The 18136-nt window shown below is 49.5% G+C and overlaps 1 protein-coding gene across 3 annotated transcripts in view; it reads left to right on the top strand.

Annotated features, from left to right (window-relative positions):
* Positions 1–18012, top strand: part of PDCD11 (programmed cell death 11) — a 53669-nt gene extending 35657 nt beyond the window's left edge. For 2 of the 3 annotated variants that reach the window (XM_033183918.1, XM_033183903.1), the window contains 15 exons: positions 3255–3360; positions 5067–5156; positions 5366–5468; positions 5897–6074; positions 9743–9799; positions 10414–10536; positions 11476–11598; positions 12022–12313; positions 12463–12579; positions 13551–13700; positions 13933–14183; positions 14889–15057; positions 15615–15768; positions 16225–16390; positions 17095–18012. In XM_033183918.1, coding sequence (XP_033039809.1) covers positions 3255–3360; positions 5067–5156; positions 5366–5468; positions 5897–6074; positions 9743–9799; positions 10414–10536; positions 11476–11598; positions 12022–12313; positions 12463–12579; positions 13551–13700; positions 13933–14183; positions 14889–15057; positions 15615–15768; positions 16225–16390; positions 17095–17266 — 2251 coding nt within the window. In that variant the 3' untranslated portion in view covers positions 17267–18012. The remainder of the gene's footprint in view (positions 1–3254; positions 3361–5066; positions 5157–5365; positions 5469–5896; positions 6075–9742; positions 9800–10413; positions 10537–11475; positions 11599–12021; positions 12314–12462; positions 12580–13550; positions 13701–13932; positions 14184–14888; positions 15058–15614; positions 15769–16224; positions 16391–17094) is intronic. The other variant, XM_033183909.1, reaches the window with a different exon arrangement.
* Positions 18013–18136: the final 124 nt, after the last annotated feature.

Here is an 18136-nt window from a genome sequence, read left to right as displayed (position 1 = left end):
CCTGCCTCAGCCCCCCAAGTAGTTGGGACTACAGGCATGCACCAACATGCCTGGCTAATTTTTTTTTTTTTTGTAAAGATTGAGTTTTGCCTTGTTGCCCAGGCTGGTCTCAAACTTCTGAGCTCAGGCAATCTGCCTGCCTCGGCCTCCCAAAGTGCTGGGATTACAGGCATGAGCCACTGTGTCTGGCATATCCAGTCTTTTCAAGGCTGAGTAATATTCCATTGTACATATATGCCACATTTTGTTTATCCACTCATTGGTCAATAGACATTTAGGTTGCTTGTGCCTCTTGGCTATTGTGAATAGTACTGCATTGAACATGAGTGTGCAAATATCTCTTTGTGATCCTGATTTCAGTTCTTTTGAGTATATTCCACCTATAAGTGGAATCGTTGGATTGTATGGTAATTCTATTTTTCTGAGAAACTTCCATACTGTTCTCCATAATCACTGCACCATTTTACATTCTCATCAACTGTGCACAAGGGTTTCTGTTTCTCTACATCCTTGCCAACACTCATTATTTTCTTTCTTTTTTTTTTTTTTTTAATAGTGGCCATCCTAATGGGTATAAGGTGATATCTCATTGTGCCTTTAATTTGCTTTTTGTGATAATTGGTGATGTTGAGCATCTTTTCTTTTTTTTTTGAGGTGGAGTCTTGCTCTGTCGCCCAGGCTGGAGTGCAGTGGCCGGATCTCAGCTCACTGCAAGCTCCGCCTCCCGGGTTCCCGCCATTCTCCTGCCTCAGCCTCCTGAGTAGCTGGGACTACAGGCGCCTGCCACCTCGCCCGGCTAGTTTTTTGTATTTTTAGCAGAGACGGGGTTTCACTGTGTTCGCCAGGATGGTCTCGATCTCCTGACCTTGTGATCCGTCCGTCTCAGCCTCCCAAAGTGCTGGGATTACAGGCTTGAGCCACCGCGCCCGGCGTTGAGCATCTTTTCATTTGCTTATTGGCCATTGGTATATCTTCTTTGGAGAAATGTCTATTCGAGTCCTTTCTCTCTGTTTTTAGACGGAGTTTTACTCTTATTGCCCAGGCTAGAGTGCAGTGGCACAATCTCAGCTCACTGCAACCTCCACCTCCTAGGTTCAAGTGATTCTCCTGCTTCAGCCTCCTGAGTAGCTGGGATTATAGGCACCCATCACCACGCCCAGATAATTTTTTTTTTTTAATTTGAGATGGAGCCTCGCTCTGTCACCCAGGCTGGAGTGCAGTGGTGCGATCTCGGCTCACTGCAAGCTCCGCCTCCTGGGTTCACGCCATTCTCCTGCCTCAGCCTACCGAGTAGCTGGGACTACAGGTGCCCGCCACCATGCCTGGCTAATTTTTTGTATTTTTAGTAGAGACAGGGTTTCACTGTGTTAGCCAGGATGGTCTTGATCTCCTGACCTCGTGATCCACCCGCCTCAGCCTCCCAAAGTGTTGGGATTACAGGCGTGAGCTACTGCACCCGGCCAATTTTTTTTTTTCTGAGATGGGGTCTCTTACTGTCGCCCAGGCTAGAGTGCAGTGGTGCAGTCTCGGCTCACTGCAAGCTCTGCCTCCCGGGTTCATGCCGTTCTGCTGCCTCAGCCTCCTGAGTAGCTGGGACTATAGGCGCCCGCCACCATGCCTAGCTAATTTTTGTATTTTTTAGTAGAGACGGGGTTTCATTATGTTGACCAGGCTGGTCTTGAACTCCTGACCTCGTGATCCACCCGCCTCGGCCTCCCAAAGTGCTGGGATTACAGGTGTGAGCCACAGCACCCAGCCTCCAGCTAATTTTTTGTATTTTTAGTAGAGACAGGGTTTCATCATGTTGGCCAGGCTGGTCTCAAACTCCTGACCTTAGGTGATGCACCTGCCGTGGCCTCCCAGAGTGCTGGGTCAATTCTTACTTTACTAGATAGGAAAGTTCCCATTTTCTACATTAGGGAGCACTTGCTGTTGTATTTTACAGATTTACTAATATTTTATTGTTGAGTTTGGTTCATTTGGGCTTAGAAATTATTTGAATTGGTAAGTAGGGGTGGCAGTTCTGTGATTCCTTCCAGGTGATTGAGGACCGGTAACTTTCAGGCTACATCCCTTTGTGGCTTTTCTGAGAAGAAAAAAGAAAAAGGCTGAGTGCCGTGGCTGACATCCATAATCCCAGCACTTTGGGAGGCCAAGGCCAGTAGATCACTTGAGGTCAGGAGTTCGAGACCAGCCTGGCCAACATGGTGGGTTTGTCTTTACTAAAAATACAAAGAAATTAGCTGGGTGTGGTGGCGGGTGCCTGTAATCCCAGTTACTTGGGAGGCTGAGACATGAGAATCACTTGAACCTGGGGGGTAGAAGTTGCAGTGACCTGAGATTGTGCCACCGCACTCCATCCTGGGTGACAAAGCAAGACTGTCTCAAAAAAAAGAAAAAAAATTACTTGAATAAATGAATGCTCCTTTTATTTAAAAAAAAAAAAAATCAAGAAAATGCTAATGGAAGGGTAGCATAGGGCAGAGAGCCCTGGATTTTGAGTCAGAAGCCCTGACTTTAACTACTGGTTCAATAGCATAAAGTGGGCTTAATATCTACCCTCCTGAACTCACACAGTTGTCAAATTCAGGGAGAGAATTTTTGAATGCAGTTTTGCAAACTAAAGCAACGAAGTATTATGAAAGAAGTAAAACAATGTTGTTTCCTGAGTTTATTTTTTTTGTTTTGTTTTGTTTTGTTTTTATTTTTTTGAGACGGAGTCTCGCTCTGTCACCCAGGCTGGAGTGCAATGGCCAGATCTCAGCTCACTGTAAGCTCCGCCTCCCGGGTTTACGCCATTCTCCTGCCTCAGCCTCCTGAGTAGCTGGGATTACAGGCGCCGCCACCTCGCCCGGCTAGTTTTTTGTATTTTTAGTAGAGACGGGGTTTCACCGTGTTAGCCAGGATGGTCTCGATCTCCTGACCTCGTGATCCGCCCATCTCGGCCTCCCAAAGTGCTGGGATTACAGGCTTGAGCCACCGCGCCCGGCCTGTTTCCTGAGTTTATAAAGGCTATTATGGGCTACCTTCTTTAAAAGCAGCTTGTTCATAAGTAGGTGAATGAAATGGAAAAGATTAGCCTTGAGCCAGTATTGTGGACATTCCCCTTTGAGGAGAGAAACAGGGCCTTGGAGGGTGGATGTGAGTAGGGGAGTCCTGTATAGTCAATCCATAGCCACTTGGGAGAGATGGTTTCAAACTCGAAGTCTTATCCAGTGGTGGGTTTACTCTTTACATTTCCTTTCTGCAAACAGTGAGCTGGAGGATGGCCACACTGCTCTTAACACTCACTCTGTTAGCCCTGTGGAGAAGATTAAACAGTACCAGGCCAGCCAGACTGTTACTTGCTTCTTAAAGAAGGTAAGAAGTTTTGCCACTCGGCAATGAGATGTCATTCTTCTTTCAGAAGAAATGGTCGTGACATTGGAGAAAAAAGCCATTAGCAGAGAAACGCATTTGAGTCTGTGCTACCATGCTAGGTTTGTGGGAGACAGTACATGGCCTCTGCCACTAAAGAACTTCTGGTCTAATTAGGGAGCTAAAATATGGCTTACACACGATTAGTAAGCAGCTCATAATTCAATATGTTGGTAGATTAATTGTAGAAATGGAAAGCAAAATATAGGGCAAGATTTAGAATATAAATGTATGTAACTTGGATTTCAGATTCATGCTTTTCATGAAGTTCAGGCGCACTGTAAAACAACATGAAATTGGGTGCCAGATTATGTGTTCCAACCCCAACTGGAACAGGAGTTCAAAAAGGAAAGAAAGCAACCTGTACTGGTTGAAACATACAGGAGAGGCGGCTGGATTGGGTTTGACCTTGAAGAATAACACCTCTCCATTGTTGCCAGATTCCTCTTTGATGAGCATCTCTGAGCATGATCGTCACTGATGCTTGATCCCTTCAGTTACCTATTGTCTATAGACATTCATATGCCCCAGATGCCTCAGCGTAGCAGATAAGGCTCTTCATAATCTGACCCTCCGTGCACCTTATGTGGCAGTATTCTGAAAAGCTTCTCTGTCTTTTTCCCTTCCTGTCTTTATTTGTGCTGGTTTCTACATCTGGAGTACCTTCTATTCCAGTTGTCTACTGCCCTTCAAGCTTCAGCACAGATAACCTTCCCTCTTTACTAGTTCCTGTAGCATGTTGTACTTCCTACATGTTGCTTGCTGTTGTAGTTATTTGCATACTGATTTGACTTACTGCTTGTAGGCTGTAATCTCCTTGAAGGCAGGTCCTGGCTTTTATCACTATGATGCCATGTAGACAGAAGCTGCTTGATAAATGATTTGTTAAATTGACTTGAAAATTTGAGTATGTATTTATGGCCGGGCGTGGTGGCTCATGCCTGTAATCCCAGCACTTTGGGAGGCCAAGGTGGGTGGATTACTTCACGTCAGGAGTTCGAGACCAGCCTGGCCACCATGGTGAAACCCCATCTCTACTAAAAATGCAAAAAATTAGCCAGGCCTGGGGTGAGCGCCTCTAATTCCAGCTACCCTGGAGGCTGAGGCAGAAGAATCACTGAAACCCAGGAGGTGGAGATTGCAGTGAGCCGAGATTGCCCCCACTGCACTCCAGCCTAGGAGACAGAGCGAGACTCTGTCTCAAGAAAAAGAGAAAATTGGAGTGCGTATTTAGGGCAAGACACTGCATAAACAGTGAAGGATCCAAATTGGTTTAGAAATAAAAAATTGGCCTCTGGAGATGGTTAACAATCACTGGGCACAGCTGAGCTTGGAGGAGGCTACAGAGGTCTGTGGGATTGGTTCTCCAGCTTGAGGACATCTCTGGAGTCTCTTTTGCTTCGTGGTCAGCTGAGACCCTGGGAGAGATGCACATTCTGCTAGGCTGGCAAAGGCTCTGAGCTGGAGTCTGAGGGAAGCCGGTGAGAAGTGGAGGTTGAGCAAGGGCAGCGGGATGGAAGGGTGGATTCCTGTTCCTTGGAAAAGTATTGTACTGGAGCACTTTCCACCTTAGAGTTTTAGGAAACTTTTAATGGTGGGAAACCTTGTATTTGTATTTGCCCTACTCTGGTTCCTTTTTTTTCCCTCAGTACAATGTGGTGAAGAAATGGCTTGAGGTGGAGATTGCCCCAGACATCCGGGGGAGAATTCCCTTATTGCTCACTTCTCTGAGCTTCAAGGTCAGTGTGCTTGAGATCCCCGGAGAGGGGACCCAAGCTCCCTAAGCTTGGCTCAGTGTCTGGTGTGTGGGTTCACGGTGGGTTTAAGGAACCTTGTTCTTATTTAAGGATTGGTTTGGGAGATACTTGCTATGAAGACTTAAATGCTATGGTTTTGGATAAATGACAGCCTTTCTTCAAGCATCACAGGAGTTTTCTTATCCTTCCAGGTTCTGAAGCATCCAGATAAGAAGTTCCGGGTTGGCCAGGCCCTGAGGGCCACCGTTGTTGGCCCAGATTCCTCCAAGGCCTTCTTATGCCTGTCCCTCATAGGTGTGGGAATGAAACAGTGCCTGGTTGGGGAAAGGAAGTGGTGGGAAGGGGTGGGATGGGTTTTCAACTTTTGCTCAAGTTGGAGGACCCCTTCAGTATTGGAATCCTCAGAAAGCCTGGTGTGGGACCTTCTTGGAACAGTTCTTCTCTTGGGCTTTGCTCTGGCCCAGTTATTCTGCTACTCTCTGAGTTACCTTTACCTACACAGGTGTTTTTCTCAAGTCCCTGGGAAAGAGTTGTTCACCACTTGGCCCTGGGGTTCTTGGCTGCATGACAGGGTGATCTCAGTCTAGATGGTTCTGGATCATTCAGCCCGGATACCCCAAGTCTGGGCAGCCTCCACCATCCCCAGCCTGTGTGTGGCCAGCATTCCCGCTCCTCCCTTAGCTCATTTCCTCTTCCCTGAATCAGGTTGGTTCTTCCACCAGGTCCTCACAAGCTTGAGGAAGGGGAAGTGGCCATGGGCCGAGTGGTGAAGGTGACTCCCAATGAGGGACTGACCGTCTCCTTCCCCTTTGGGAAGATGGGAACAGTCAGTATATTTCACGTGAGTGACTCCTACTCCGAGACGCCCCTGGAAGACTTCGTCCCCCAAAAGGTTGTCAGGTAAGCCAGATGTTCTTTCTCTTTTCACCTCTCTGTGGAATTGGTGTATTTTTTTTTAAATGTCGTTGTAATACATGACTTTTTATCAGAAAAAACAGGTTTATGAAATAGAAAATGAAAATTTCTGTCACCCCTCTGTTTCTCTACCATTTTTTGCCATTATGTACTTTGACTTCTATCTTTCTAGACTTTAATGCATATATATAGTTTTTCTTTATATAAATAATAGAATATCATTTTATATATTTTTTTTTCTCATAGCAGTTTATCATGGATTTTTTTCCTTTTCCATGCTAATATATCAAAATCTGTTTTGTCCTTTTACCTTATGTTAAAACGTTTGTTTAGTATTCTGGGTTTTTTTAATTGAAATTTATGTGACCAATTCTCTGTTGATAGACAATACTTTTTTTTGATAGACAATAATGTTGAAGGATCTTTGTACATATATTTGGGTTTTGTTTTTTCTTTTTTAAATTGAGACAGAGTCTGGCTAGAGTGCAGTGGCATAAGATAGAGTCTGGAGTGCAGTGGCATGAGACACAGTCTTTTTTTTTAACTGTGACAGATTGCAGTGCATAGGCTAGAGTGCAGTGGCGCAATCTCAGGTCACTGCAGTCTCCTCCTCCCAAGTTCAAGCAATTCTCATGCCTCAGCCTCCCAAGTAGCTGGGATTACAGGTATGCGCCAGGACGCCTGGCTAATTTTTGTACTTTTAGTAGAGACTAGGTTTTGCCATGTCAGCCAGGTTGGTCTCGAACTCCTAACATCAGGTGATCTGCCCACCCCGGCCTCCCAAAGTGGTGGGATTACAGGCGTGAGCCACGGTGCCTGGCTCTTTCGCATATATTTGGATACTAATACAGGTATGTTTGGTAAATAAATTCCTAGAAGTGAATTGATGGGTTACATGCCATCCAAAATGACTGTGCTAATTTATGTCCCCACTAACAGTAAATATGACTGTCCATTTCTCATACCACTGTTGGCACTGGATATTTTAAATTTGTATCTTAGCCATTGGTTCAGCAAAAATTGGTCTCTTGTTTTTTTCTTTTTCTTTTTTTTTTTTTTTTTGAGATGGGGTCTCGCTCTGTCCCCCAGGCTCGAGTGCAGTGGCGCGATCTCAGCTCGCTGCAAACTCCACCACCTGGGTTCACGCCATTCTCCTGCCTCAGCCTCCCGTGTAACTGGGACTATAGGCGCCCCGCCACCACGCTCGGCTAATTTTTTGTATTTTTAGTAGAGACGGGGTTTCACCGTGTTAGCCAGGATGGTCTCGATCTCCTGATCTTGTGATCCGCCTGTCTCGGCCTCCCAAAGTGCTGGGATTACAGGCGTGAGCCACCACGCTCGGCTTTTTTTTTTTTTTTTTTTGAGACAGAGTCTTGCTGTGTTGCCCAGGCTGGAGTGCAGTGGCACCGTCTGGGCTCACTGCAATCTCCGCCTCTTGAGTTCAAGCGATTCTCAGCCACCCAAGTACCTGGGATTACAGGCGTTGTGCCACCACACCTGGCTAATTTTTCTGTTTTTAGTAGAGACAGGGTTTCACCACATTGGCCAGGCTGGTCTCAAACTCCTGGGCTCAAGTGATCCACCTGCCTTGGTCTCTCAAAGTGCTGGGATTACAGACATGAGCCACCACACCCAGCCAATTCGAGTTTTAAAGACTGTTTTAAAGCCGGGCGCGGTGGCTCAAGCCTGTAATCCCAGCACTTTGGGAGGCTGAGACAGGTGGATCATGAGGTCAGGAGATCGAGACCATCCTGGCTAACACGGTGAAACCCCGTCTCTACTAAAAAATACAAAAAACTAGGCCGGGCGCGGTGGCTCAAGCCTGTAATCCCAGCACTTTGGGAGGCCGAGACGGGCGGATCACGAGGTCAGGAGATCGAGACCATCCTGGCTAACACTGTGAAACCCCGTCTCTACTAAAAAATACAAAAAACTAGCCGGGCGAGGTGGCGGGCGCCTGTAGTCCCAGCTACTCGGGAGGCTGAGGCAGGAGAATGGCGTGAACCCGGGAGGCAGAGCTTGCAGTGAGCTGAGATCAGGCCACTGCACTCCAGCCCGGGCGACAGAGTGAGACTCTGTCTCAAAAAAAAAAAAAAAAAAAAATACAAAAAACTAGCCGGGCGAGGTGGCGGGCGCCTGTAGTCCCAGCTACTCTGGAGGCTGAGGCAGGAGAATGGCGTCAACCCGGGAGGCGGAGCTTGCAGTGAGCTGAGATCCGGCCACTGCACTCCAGCCCGGGCGACAGAGCAAGACTCCCTCTCAAAAAAAAAAAAAAAAAACAGGAAAAAAAAAAAAAAAGACTTTTAATAGCCTGAATAAACTAAACTTGAGGAGACAGATTTCAGCTGGATCCAGTAGTCAACTGACAGTAGAGTAGATGCCCTTGGAGGCAGAGACTGGAAAATAGTAACGGCCCTCTCCTGTCTCAGCTGTCCCAGCCACCAGCACCTACCTGCCTAAATTCTCAACCACTGACAACTACTGCACAGCACAGACATGTCCAGGGCCTGGGAGAAGACAAAGAATGAGTCCTAGAGACAACCAGGATCATCTCTGGTTTCTCTTGAGGCTTAGATAATGAGGTTGTGGTTTTAAATGTGTTTTATTGTGGCCAAGCCTACGATAAATTCCTTGCCTAACAGTAGACTGTCCCTTGAGGCCCTGTCCCACTCTGACGGCTGTGATGCCAAGTTATCAAAGGCAGACATCTGTCGTGGGATAATTTTGGACTGGGGATTGTTGCTAAGATCCTTTCTACCTCTAAGATTCTGTATATTATGGTTTGGGACTACTAATTGCCATTTTAGATGAAATATTTAGAGATGCAACCCTGCTGTCCCTCCTGGAAGCCTTGCTAACCCACCTCCTCTGAACTGCTCTTGTGTCTGCGGTAGTACCTAGCTGATTCCTTGGGCATGATCTCCTGGGGTTAGTGTGTCTCTCTGCTGAGATCAAACGTTCGCAGGATCTAATACAGTGCTGGTTCTTCTTTTAAGGACATACTGTATGCCTCTGTGAGACTTTCTTTTCTTCCCTCCCTCCCATCCTCCTTCCCTTTCTTTCTTTGTCAGGGTCTTACTCAGTTGCCCAGGCTAGAGGGCAGTGATGTGATCGTAGCTCACTGCAACCTCAAATTCTTGGGCTGGAACAATCCTCTGTCCTCAGCCTCCCAAGTAGCTGGGACTACAGGTGTGTGCCACCACACCTGGCTTTTAAAGAAAATTTTTTTTGTAGAATACTTACAAATGTAAGTATTGTAGCGATTACAAATGTAATGTAGCAAAAAATTTTTTTCGCTCTGCTGCCCAGACTGGTCTTGAGCTCCTGGCTTCAAGCAGTACTTCTGCCTTGGCCTCCCAAAGTGTTGAGATTACAGGTGTGAACCACTACACCTGGCCCCAACTACCTTTGTTAGGTAAGAAGAGTGGGTAGTGTTATTTCTATGTAATAGACTAGTAAACTGAAGCCCACAGAGGTGACGTGACTTGTCCAGAGTCCCTCAGCAGGTTTTCAACAGAATGAAAAAACATGACCAAAGTCTCCTGTCCCCTCACTTGTGCCTCTTGGTCAGCCTGGAGGAGAGGAAGCTGAGGCCCTTTGCTGTTCACAGATGCTGAAAATTGAGTGTTTCCTTCTCTTTTGCCTTCATTCAGATGTTACATCCTGTCCACTGCAGACAGCATATTGACTTTGTCACTGCGATCATCCAGGTGGGTTTCTGTGTTGTTGGAACAAGAAGGGAGGAAGACCCACTCAGGATCGAGGGGAGGCTACATGTATCTGACATGGAATTTTGCGCTTCCCACCTTCTCTGTTCATCACTTTTTATCCTGAACCTCTTTTACCCAGAAAAGCTGAGGCTGTTCAGATTGCTGTAAGAATCCTGTCTGCTCAGGCTCTTGTTTCCCAGGGAAAGGGTCAGATACCCAGATGTGGGTGTCCAAGGTTGCAGATGGTTGTCCTGGTGAGGGGGGATGCTTTAGCCTCCAGGGTTCCATTGTAGGGGTGAGTGTGCCCTGTATGGAGTTGGCTTGAGGTCAGCTTGCTCTGTGGTTAGACATTGATGTTGATGAGGCCAATGCTTTAGGTTTGACCTGTCTGGCTTGGTCTGCCTCTCCCCATTTCTACATAGCTGGCTCCCAGGCACCTGCCTCTGGCCTGGCAAGATGTTAGGAGAGAGTAGAGTGGGGCTCTAAAGGTTATATCCTACTGACAGGTCCAGAGTCATATTCTTATTTGCTAAGTATGATGGTTGCAGGTGTATTGGGGGTGGCATGGGACAGTGGGGGTTAAAGATGTGCATGTAAACCTTTTATTCCTTTAGAACAAACCCAGAGACGAAAAGCAAAGTAGAAGATCCAGAGATTAACTCCATCCAGGATATTAAGGAAGGGCAGCTTCTGAGGGGCTACGTGGGGTCCATCCAGCCGCATGGTGTGTTCTTTCGGTGAGTGAGGGGGGGTCTACACCCGGACCCAAGTGCCTTCCCTGAGCCTATCTTGCTCTGGGGTCCATGTGTTCCTCAGTCAACTTCTTTGATGGGAATATGAAGGGAGGAGAGTTTATGAGTCCCCTCTAGTTTTTGAAATTCCAAGTTTTCTAATACTTTTAAAACAAGCGTTATTAGTTATTTGGTGTTTTGGACAAAGAATATGGCATTTCTAATTTCTGTTCTAAATAAATCTGGGGCCGGGCACGGTGGCTCACGCCTGTAATCCTAGTGCTTTGAGAGGCCGAGATGAGAGAATTGCTTTGAAGGCCAGGAGTTCAAGACCAGCCTGGGCAACAAAGCAAGACCCCCATGTCTCACAAAAAAATTGAAAAATTAACCAGGTGTGGTAGCATGAGCCTGTAGTCCCAGCTCCTTGGAAGGCTGAGGCAGGAGAATTGCTGGAGCCCAGAAGTTCAAGGTTACAGTAAGCTATGATTGTGCCACTGCACTTCAGCCTGGAGGCAGTGATACCCTGTGTCTAAAAAAATTAAATTTAAATTTAAAAATAAATACATAAATGTGGACGTTCTGTTGTACTGTTTGATCATGATTTGTAAGTATTCATCCTGTGAAATCACCTCATGTTTACAAGCACCGGATACTGCAGCCTTCCCTGCCATACTGTTTCTGCACTTTCTTCTCCTAGCAGTTTGTGATTTATATATTGTGATGCCATGATGTGGGGTAAAAAATGCCCTCAATCATATCTTCATTATGCTTGATGATTTTTTTTCTAGTTTACAAAGCCCACTTCCTCCTGCTGAATGCCAGCAACTTATGTCTGTCACAAATCCTTGTCACAACTTGAGTCCCTGTGAGAGTGAAGTCCCGAGGCCTGGTTGGAATTCCGTTGTTGCATTTATGACCACAGGACTCTTGCCTCTTGCCTTTCAGCCTTGGCCCCTCCGTTGTGGGTTTGGCTCGGTACTCACATGTCTCCCAGCACAGCCCGTCCAAGAAAGCGCTTTATAACAAACACCTCCCCGAAGGGAAGCTGCTCACAGCCAGGGTCTTACGGTAGGTGCCTTCCCGTTCTCTCTGTCTCTGTAATGGGAGTCAAACCCCTTTCTCCAGGAGCTCTGGGAGGAGATTTCAGGGTGAACTGTAAACACAATGGCTTGTATAGTGGTGTTCAGATGAATAAAAGGCCTTTGTTTGGGGCCTTCTCCCCCAGTGCCTGTGAAAACAGGTGGTAACTCATCTCTGCATAGCCCCTGTTGTTGGGGATGTAGGAGGGGGCATCATATCTACCCCCTGTATTTTTCTACTAAGCATGAAAAATTATGCAAATCATTCTTGAGAATATTGAATGGACTCCCAAGGCAGATGGGGCAGGGCCCAGAATCATGGGCTGATCAGGAGGAAGAAGGCCTGGGGCTGCCTGCGGTGCCCTCTGCTTTTTATGATGTCTTCACCTCCCGCTGTCTCGCTCTGTCATAGCCTCAACCACCAGAAGAACCAGGTAGAGCTGTCTTTCCTCCCGGGAGACACTGGGAAGCCAGACTTGCTTTCTGCTTCCCTGGAAGGGCCACTTCCAAAGCAAGAGGAGAGGAAAACAGAGGCTGAGGAGAGAGACCAGAAAGGGGAAAAGAAAAATCAGAAAAAGAACGAGAAGAAGAACCAGAAGGGGCAGGAGGAGGTGGAGCTGCCCAGCAAGGAGAAGCAACAACCCCAGAAGCCACAGGCACAGAAGCGGGGTGGGCGGGAGCGCCGGGAGTCTGGGAGTGAGCAGGTGAGGTCCTGCGGAGGGCTGTGGCTGCCTATCCTCCTGGAGGGACAGCCGCGAGGGCATGGGGACGGGGCACCCGCTGGGGCCGAGGGAGGGTGTCGCCTAGGGCTGCAGGAGGATGCTCCCAGGCATTCTTCCACCTGGCCTCTCAGGAAAGAGTGAGCAAGAAGCCAAAGAAAGCCGGCCCGTCAGCGGAGGACGACAGCCTTATGGACGTGTACTATCGGGAGGGAAAAGAGGAGGCAGAAGAGACGAATGTCCTGCCCAAGGTGAGGGCGATGTCACTGGGAGGGGAAAGGCTGTTCCAGGCGAGGGAAGAGCTGGGCTGTCCTCCGCATTATCCTCTTTTACTTCACTTCCTATAAAATATGAAAGTGGGGACTGTCAGTTGCCTCCGTTGACCATCAGCTCCTTGAGGACAAGGGACCCTTTTTACCTAGAGCAGGTTGCATAAAATAAATTCTAAGGAATGTTTATTGGGTGGAACTGAATTAAGTTAGGAGACTGGGCAGATAAAGAGGAGGCTGAGCCGTTCTGAGCCTGCATCCTCCAAAAGATGAGAATAGTAATATCTGGGCTGAGAGGACTGGTATGGGACGGCTTATACCTGTTTGGGCAGGGTCTCCCTGCCACCCTCAGAATTCTTGTCATATTTCTGTCCCAGCTCTACTGTTATTTTTGTTTTTATTATTTTGAGACAGAGTCTCGCTCTGTCACCCAGGCTAGAGTGCAGTGGTATGCACTCGGCTCACTGCAGCCTCTGCCTCCTGGGTTCAAGTAATTCTCATGCCTCAGCCTCCCGAGTAGCTGAGACTGCAGGTATGCTCCACCATGCCTGGCTAATTTTTGTATTTTTAGTAGAGAGGGGGTTTCGCCATGTTGGCCAGGCTGGTCTTGAACTCCTGACTTCAAATGATCAGCCGCCTCAGCTTCTTAAAAGTGCTAGGGTTACAGGCGTGAGCCACCATGCCTGGCTTCTATTGTTATTTTATATACGAGTATGCATATGCATGTGTGTGTGTGAAAATTTTGTTACCTAAACAAATGTATTTACTTAAACTTTTATGTCACTGCTGTAACGTTGCCCCAGTGGGCCGGGGCCTGGCATGGCCTGGGAGGAGAGGAGAGGAAGGGTCTCTGGGCTTGGTGAGGAGTCTGTGCTCCTCCAGGTGGGCTGGGGTGGGGAAACAGGGAGCAACCTAAGCCAGGTGCTTTCCTCAGCACCTCTGTGTTCCTCCAGGAGAAGCAAACCAAGCCAGCAGAAGTGCCCCGGCTGCAGCTGTCCTCAGGCTTCGCTTGGAATGTGGGACTAGACTCTCTGACCCCGGCCTTGCCGCCTCTAGCAGAGAGCTCAGACAGCGAGGAGGATGAGAAGCCACACCAAGCCACGGTGCTGTATTTTGCAGGGCATGTCCTTTTTGCAGGGACCCCTTGGTGTCAGTCTCGTGCTCTGTTCCTAGGCTGAGTGTCTTCCTGGGTGGGTGGGGGAGGGGGCAGCAGCCATTCCCAGGCCAGGGGGAGAATAGAGAGCCCTGGGCTGCCCGGCCAGCTCGTGGCTTCCACCACAGCCCTTCCCTAGGCCTTGAGGAGCAGATGATTTACTGTGTTTCTGCCTTCCATAGCAGAAAAAGAAAAGCAAGAAAGAAAGGGAGTTGGAGAAGCAGAAGGCAGAGAAGGAGCTGTCCCGCATTGAGGAGGCGCTGATGGATCCTGGGCGGCAGCCAGAGTCTGCGGATGATTTTGACCGACTAGTGCTCAGCTCCCCCAACAGCTCCATTCTGTGGCTGCAGTACATGGCTTTCCACCTGCAGGCCACGGAGATCGAGAAGGCCCGTGCCGTGGCTGAGAGGGCCCTTAAGACCATCTCCTTCAGGTCTCAGCTTTGCCCCAGGGAGCACTGTGTCTCCGCACGTTCTGGGCTGGGAGGTGTCTCAGCCTGTGGGGTAGTTCCTCCTAGGCAGTCCAGCAGCGTTTTGGGTGGCTGCCACTAGGGGTCCATGGGTCCCCAGGCTTTCTGCCATAGGTGTGGCCATCTGTGAAACAGATCCACTCATTTATATTTTATAGTCCTCTTCTCTGAAACTGCTAAGGTTAACCTTCACAAGAGTCTGTACACTTAACATGAGGGAACCAGTTTGAGCAGAAGCACAGTAAGAAAAGAGCTCACTACATACCTGGGGGAGATCCCCAGGTGGTTTTCCAAACAGAGAGGGAGTTTTTGAGGTCTAATGAAGAGGGAAGGCAGTCCTTTGCTTCATCCTCTTAGTTTGAAGAGAGAATCAGACCCAGGACGCTGCGTCCGGCCCAAACCTCAGGCCCGTTTGGGATCTGGTGGGCATCCTTTCCAGGAATGGAGGCAGAATCCAGGAGAGCCTCAGACCCAGCCATTGGGGTGGGAGCAGGGGTTCCTAATACTGTGGGAGCTGTGGTGGGGACACAGCCTCTTAGAGTCTGCATTTGGGGTGGGATCTGAGGACACAGAGCCTGGGAGGGGGAGATGGTTCCTGGGTCTCCCTGGATGGGGCGGGAGGCTCACCGGTCTCATGTGGAGCTCATGTGCTGACTGCTTTCCCTCCAGAGAGGAGCAGGAGAAGCTGAACGTGTGGGTGGCTCTGCTGAACCTGGAGAACATGTACGGCTCTCAGGAGTCCCTGACCAAGGTCTTTGAGCGAGCTGTGCAGTACAATGAACCTCTCAAAGTCTTTCTCCACCTTGCTGACATCTACGCCAAGTCAGAGAAATTCCAGGTAGGAGGCTGGGCCACAGACGAACTCTGGGGAGTCCCAGGGGCCACAATCTCTGGGAAGAGCCTCTGGGGTTCTGGGTCCAGTCCTGCTCTGGGCTTGCCACCGAACATCGGGGCCCCAACTTCCCCATCTTCCAAGTAAGAGAAGTCATTTCCCTCACCTCTTCTTCAGGCCTGCGGGGTCAAGGTGAGGGAGAGTGGCTTTGGAAGTGAAGGGGAAGTGGACCCCGGTGTGTCTGCCTTGGGCTGCTGGCAGGGCATCACAGACAGAAGGGGGCGTCCCAGCCCAGCATCCGCTCTGGCATCTCCCTCCCGCTTGTCATTCTCATGTTCTCCTAGGCTAGGACCGCCCTCCCGTGGGTGCGGATCAGCAGGGACTCCTCTGTCCACTGTGCCTTTCTCTGAGCCTCCCTCCCGTTCCTCTCAGGTCTCTAGCATTAGGCCTTGAGATTGTGTCTGGGAGCCCCAAGTCTAGCTTCTTGTGAGTGTTGCTGCTTGTCTGGCTTGTGCCCTCTGTAGTATCACACTCTCCTTAGCATGCCTTGTCTTTTCCCACAGGAAGCTGGTGAACTCTACAACCGGATGCTGAAGCGTTTCCGGCAGGAGAAAGCTGTGTGGATCAAATACGGTGCCTTCCTTCTGCGGAGGAGCCAGGCTGGGGCCAGTCGCCGTGTGCTGCAGCGAGCCCTGGAGTGCCTGCCTCGCAAGGAGCGTGAGTGCTCATTCCCAGCTCCTAAGCCCAGGAGCACTCCACGATCGGGGAGTAGGGATTGGCCCTGGCATTGCTTATTCTAAGTCAGGAGAGCCTTATGAGGGCTTTCTTCTTGCCTGTCGATTCTGTGCCCCTGAGCATAACAGTGCATGTTACATTTCAAATGCCAGGCTCCAAAAGATGGAGGAACAAAATGCAGTTAGCACTAGTTCTGTTGCCCTTGGGATCCCCCACCTCTTCTGTGCCCAGAGAGTGGTGTGTCTGCAGTGCCCGTCTGTGTATTTGGCCCCAAACCCACCCCACCTTCCTTTTGGGGCTTTGTCCCTCTTGTCACAGCCTGGGTCTTGGGACCCAAGAGCAGGGAGGCAGGCTCATGCTGACCCTGCGGAACACTGTGTTGTGGTGAGGGGGGCTGTCTGCTTGTTGGGTCTCTGAGCCGTCGTCCTCTCCCTGCAGATGTGGATGTCATTGCCAAGTTTGCCCAGCTTGAGTTTCAGCTGGGGGATGCAGAGCGAGCCAAAGCCATTTTTGAGAACACGCTGAGCACCTACCCAAAGCGCACAGATGTCTGGTCAGTCTACATTGACATGACCATCAAGCACGGCAGCCAGAAGGCCGTCCGGTGAGTGGGGCAGCCGGCCAAGGCCGAGTTCCTCAGGGGAGGGCGTGGTAGGCACTGGTCCCACAGCAGCTCTCAGCATCCCAGTCCTCTTACTTGATCTAGAAGACCAGCTTGATGTGATGCCCCAGGCCCAGTGACATTCACTTCTTCAACTTTTCTTTCTGCCTCACAGGCCGGCATTGGTAGGAGGTAGCCTGGTCAAGAGACTCGAGTTTCTCTCATAATTAACTGTTCCTGGCTCTCATTGTAGACCACTTTCACAGGCATTCTCTTGCTTTTGACCCCAGCATCTCCACAAGACAGGGAGGGTTTAGAGATGAGTAGACTGAGGTCCAAAAAACAGGTGCCTCCCCCAAGCCCTTCATTGAGCTGAGCTTTTCTCCTAGAAAAGCTCACTATGTATGTGTCTCACTGTTGTGTCCCCCATCCCAGTAGCTTTGTCCTGATCACTGTGTGGCTTTAGGCAGGGGAGTCCCTTACCATCTCTGGGTGTCCGTCTGCTCATCTGGAAGATGAGGGTGGTAGTGCCCATCCCTAGGGCATCATGGGAATTCATCATGGATTAATAAGGATAATGGTAGAAGTGGGAGTCCTGGATGGGAGAGGGTCCTGGTTCCAGGGCTGAGAGCAAGTGGGTGAGTGCTCGCCAGGAAGCATGTGGCCTGGTACTGAGAGGCAAATGCCACTCTGCTTTTCCTCAACAGGGACATCTTTGAGCGGGTCATTCATCTGAGCTTGGCTCCCAAGAGAATGAAGTTCTTCTTCAAGCGCTACCTGGACTACGAGAAGCAGCATGGCACAGAGAAGGATGTGCAGGCAGTCAAGGCCAAGGCCCTGGAGTATGTGGAGGCCAAGAGCTCAGTGCTGGAGGACTAGTGGCAGGCCGGCTCCACCGGACACTGTCAGCAGTGGGCCAGCCCGGCTCCATCTCGAGTGCCTGGGCACTTGGAAGACTGTTGCTTCAGGACTCTATTTAAATGCTGCTTTTTCTGCAGCACCCGTGGGGGAATCCTGTCAGGATGAAAAGGAATTTGAGATTGTTTTTAATTCCTCTTTGCTTGCTTTATTTTCAGTACCAACTTGTTATCTTTTTCCTTATCTGAGGCTGCTTGGGGATTGCGGGCAGCAGGCCCCTGGATTCCCAGAAAAGCTGAGGGTCCCTCTTCCAGGGGAGTCCTCTGGGGAGCAAGAGTGGAGGGGCTACTCCCGAGGATCTTGTGGTCAGGATCCTGCTGTGTCCCTGGCAGGCTGTCAGTCCAGCCAGAGGGGGTCAGTAGGCTGCAGGGAGTGGCCCTCCCCTCCTATCTTGGAGTCTCTGGGTGTTCCTTCGGCCTCAGCCCCACTGGTACCTTCTGCCTTTTAGTGGAGGCTGTGAGTCTGGGACAGGAGGACAAATTCAGAGCCCAGAGGGGAAAATGGAGAAACCTGGGCTCCTGAGGAAAGCCACGGGTGTTGGCGTGAACTGATGATGTCTCATGCCACGCCCGCCATGGCCACATTACCTAACCTCTCCATGTCTGGGCTATTTAAGGTCTTGGAGGCCAGCACAGACCCAGCTAGTTGTTGAAGCCAGTTCTTTTTTGGCTTGGTCCTGAGGGAATTAAAAGTTTTCTCTGGCAGAGCTTTAAGTGTCTTGAGAGCTTTTCCGTGGGAAATGACTGAGTCATATGCCAGGAAGCCGGACAGGGCCAAGGGAGAGCATCCAAAGGTTCTAGAGGTCGTGGGGGTGGCGGGCAGGGATGGGAG

The sequence above is a fragment of the Trachypithecus francoisi genome, unplaced genomic scaffold, assembly GCF_009764315.1.
Source record: "Trachypithecus francoisi isolate TF-2019V2 unplaced genomic scaffold, Tfra_2.0 Contig01579, whole genome shotgun sequence".
In the NCBI taxonomy this organism is placed as follows: Eukaryota; Metazoa; Chordata; class Mammalia; order Primates; family Cercopithecidae; genus Trachypithecus; species Trachypithecus francoisi.
Note: the sequence above shows the minus strand (reverse complement) of the source record. Positions and strands in the feature narration are given on the sequence as shown.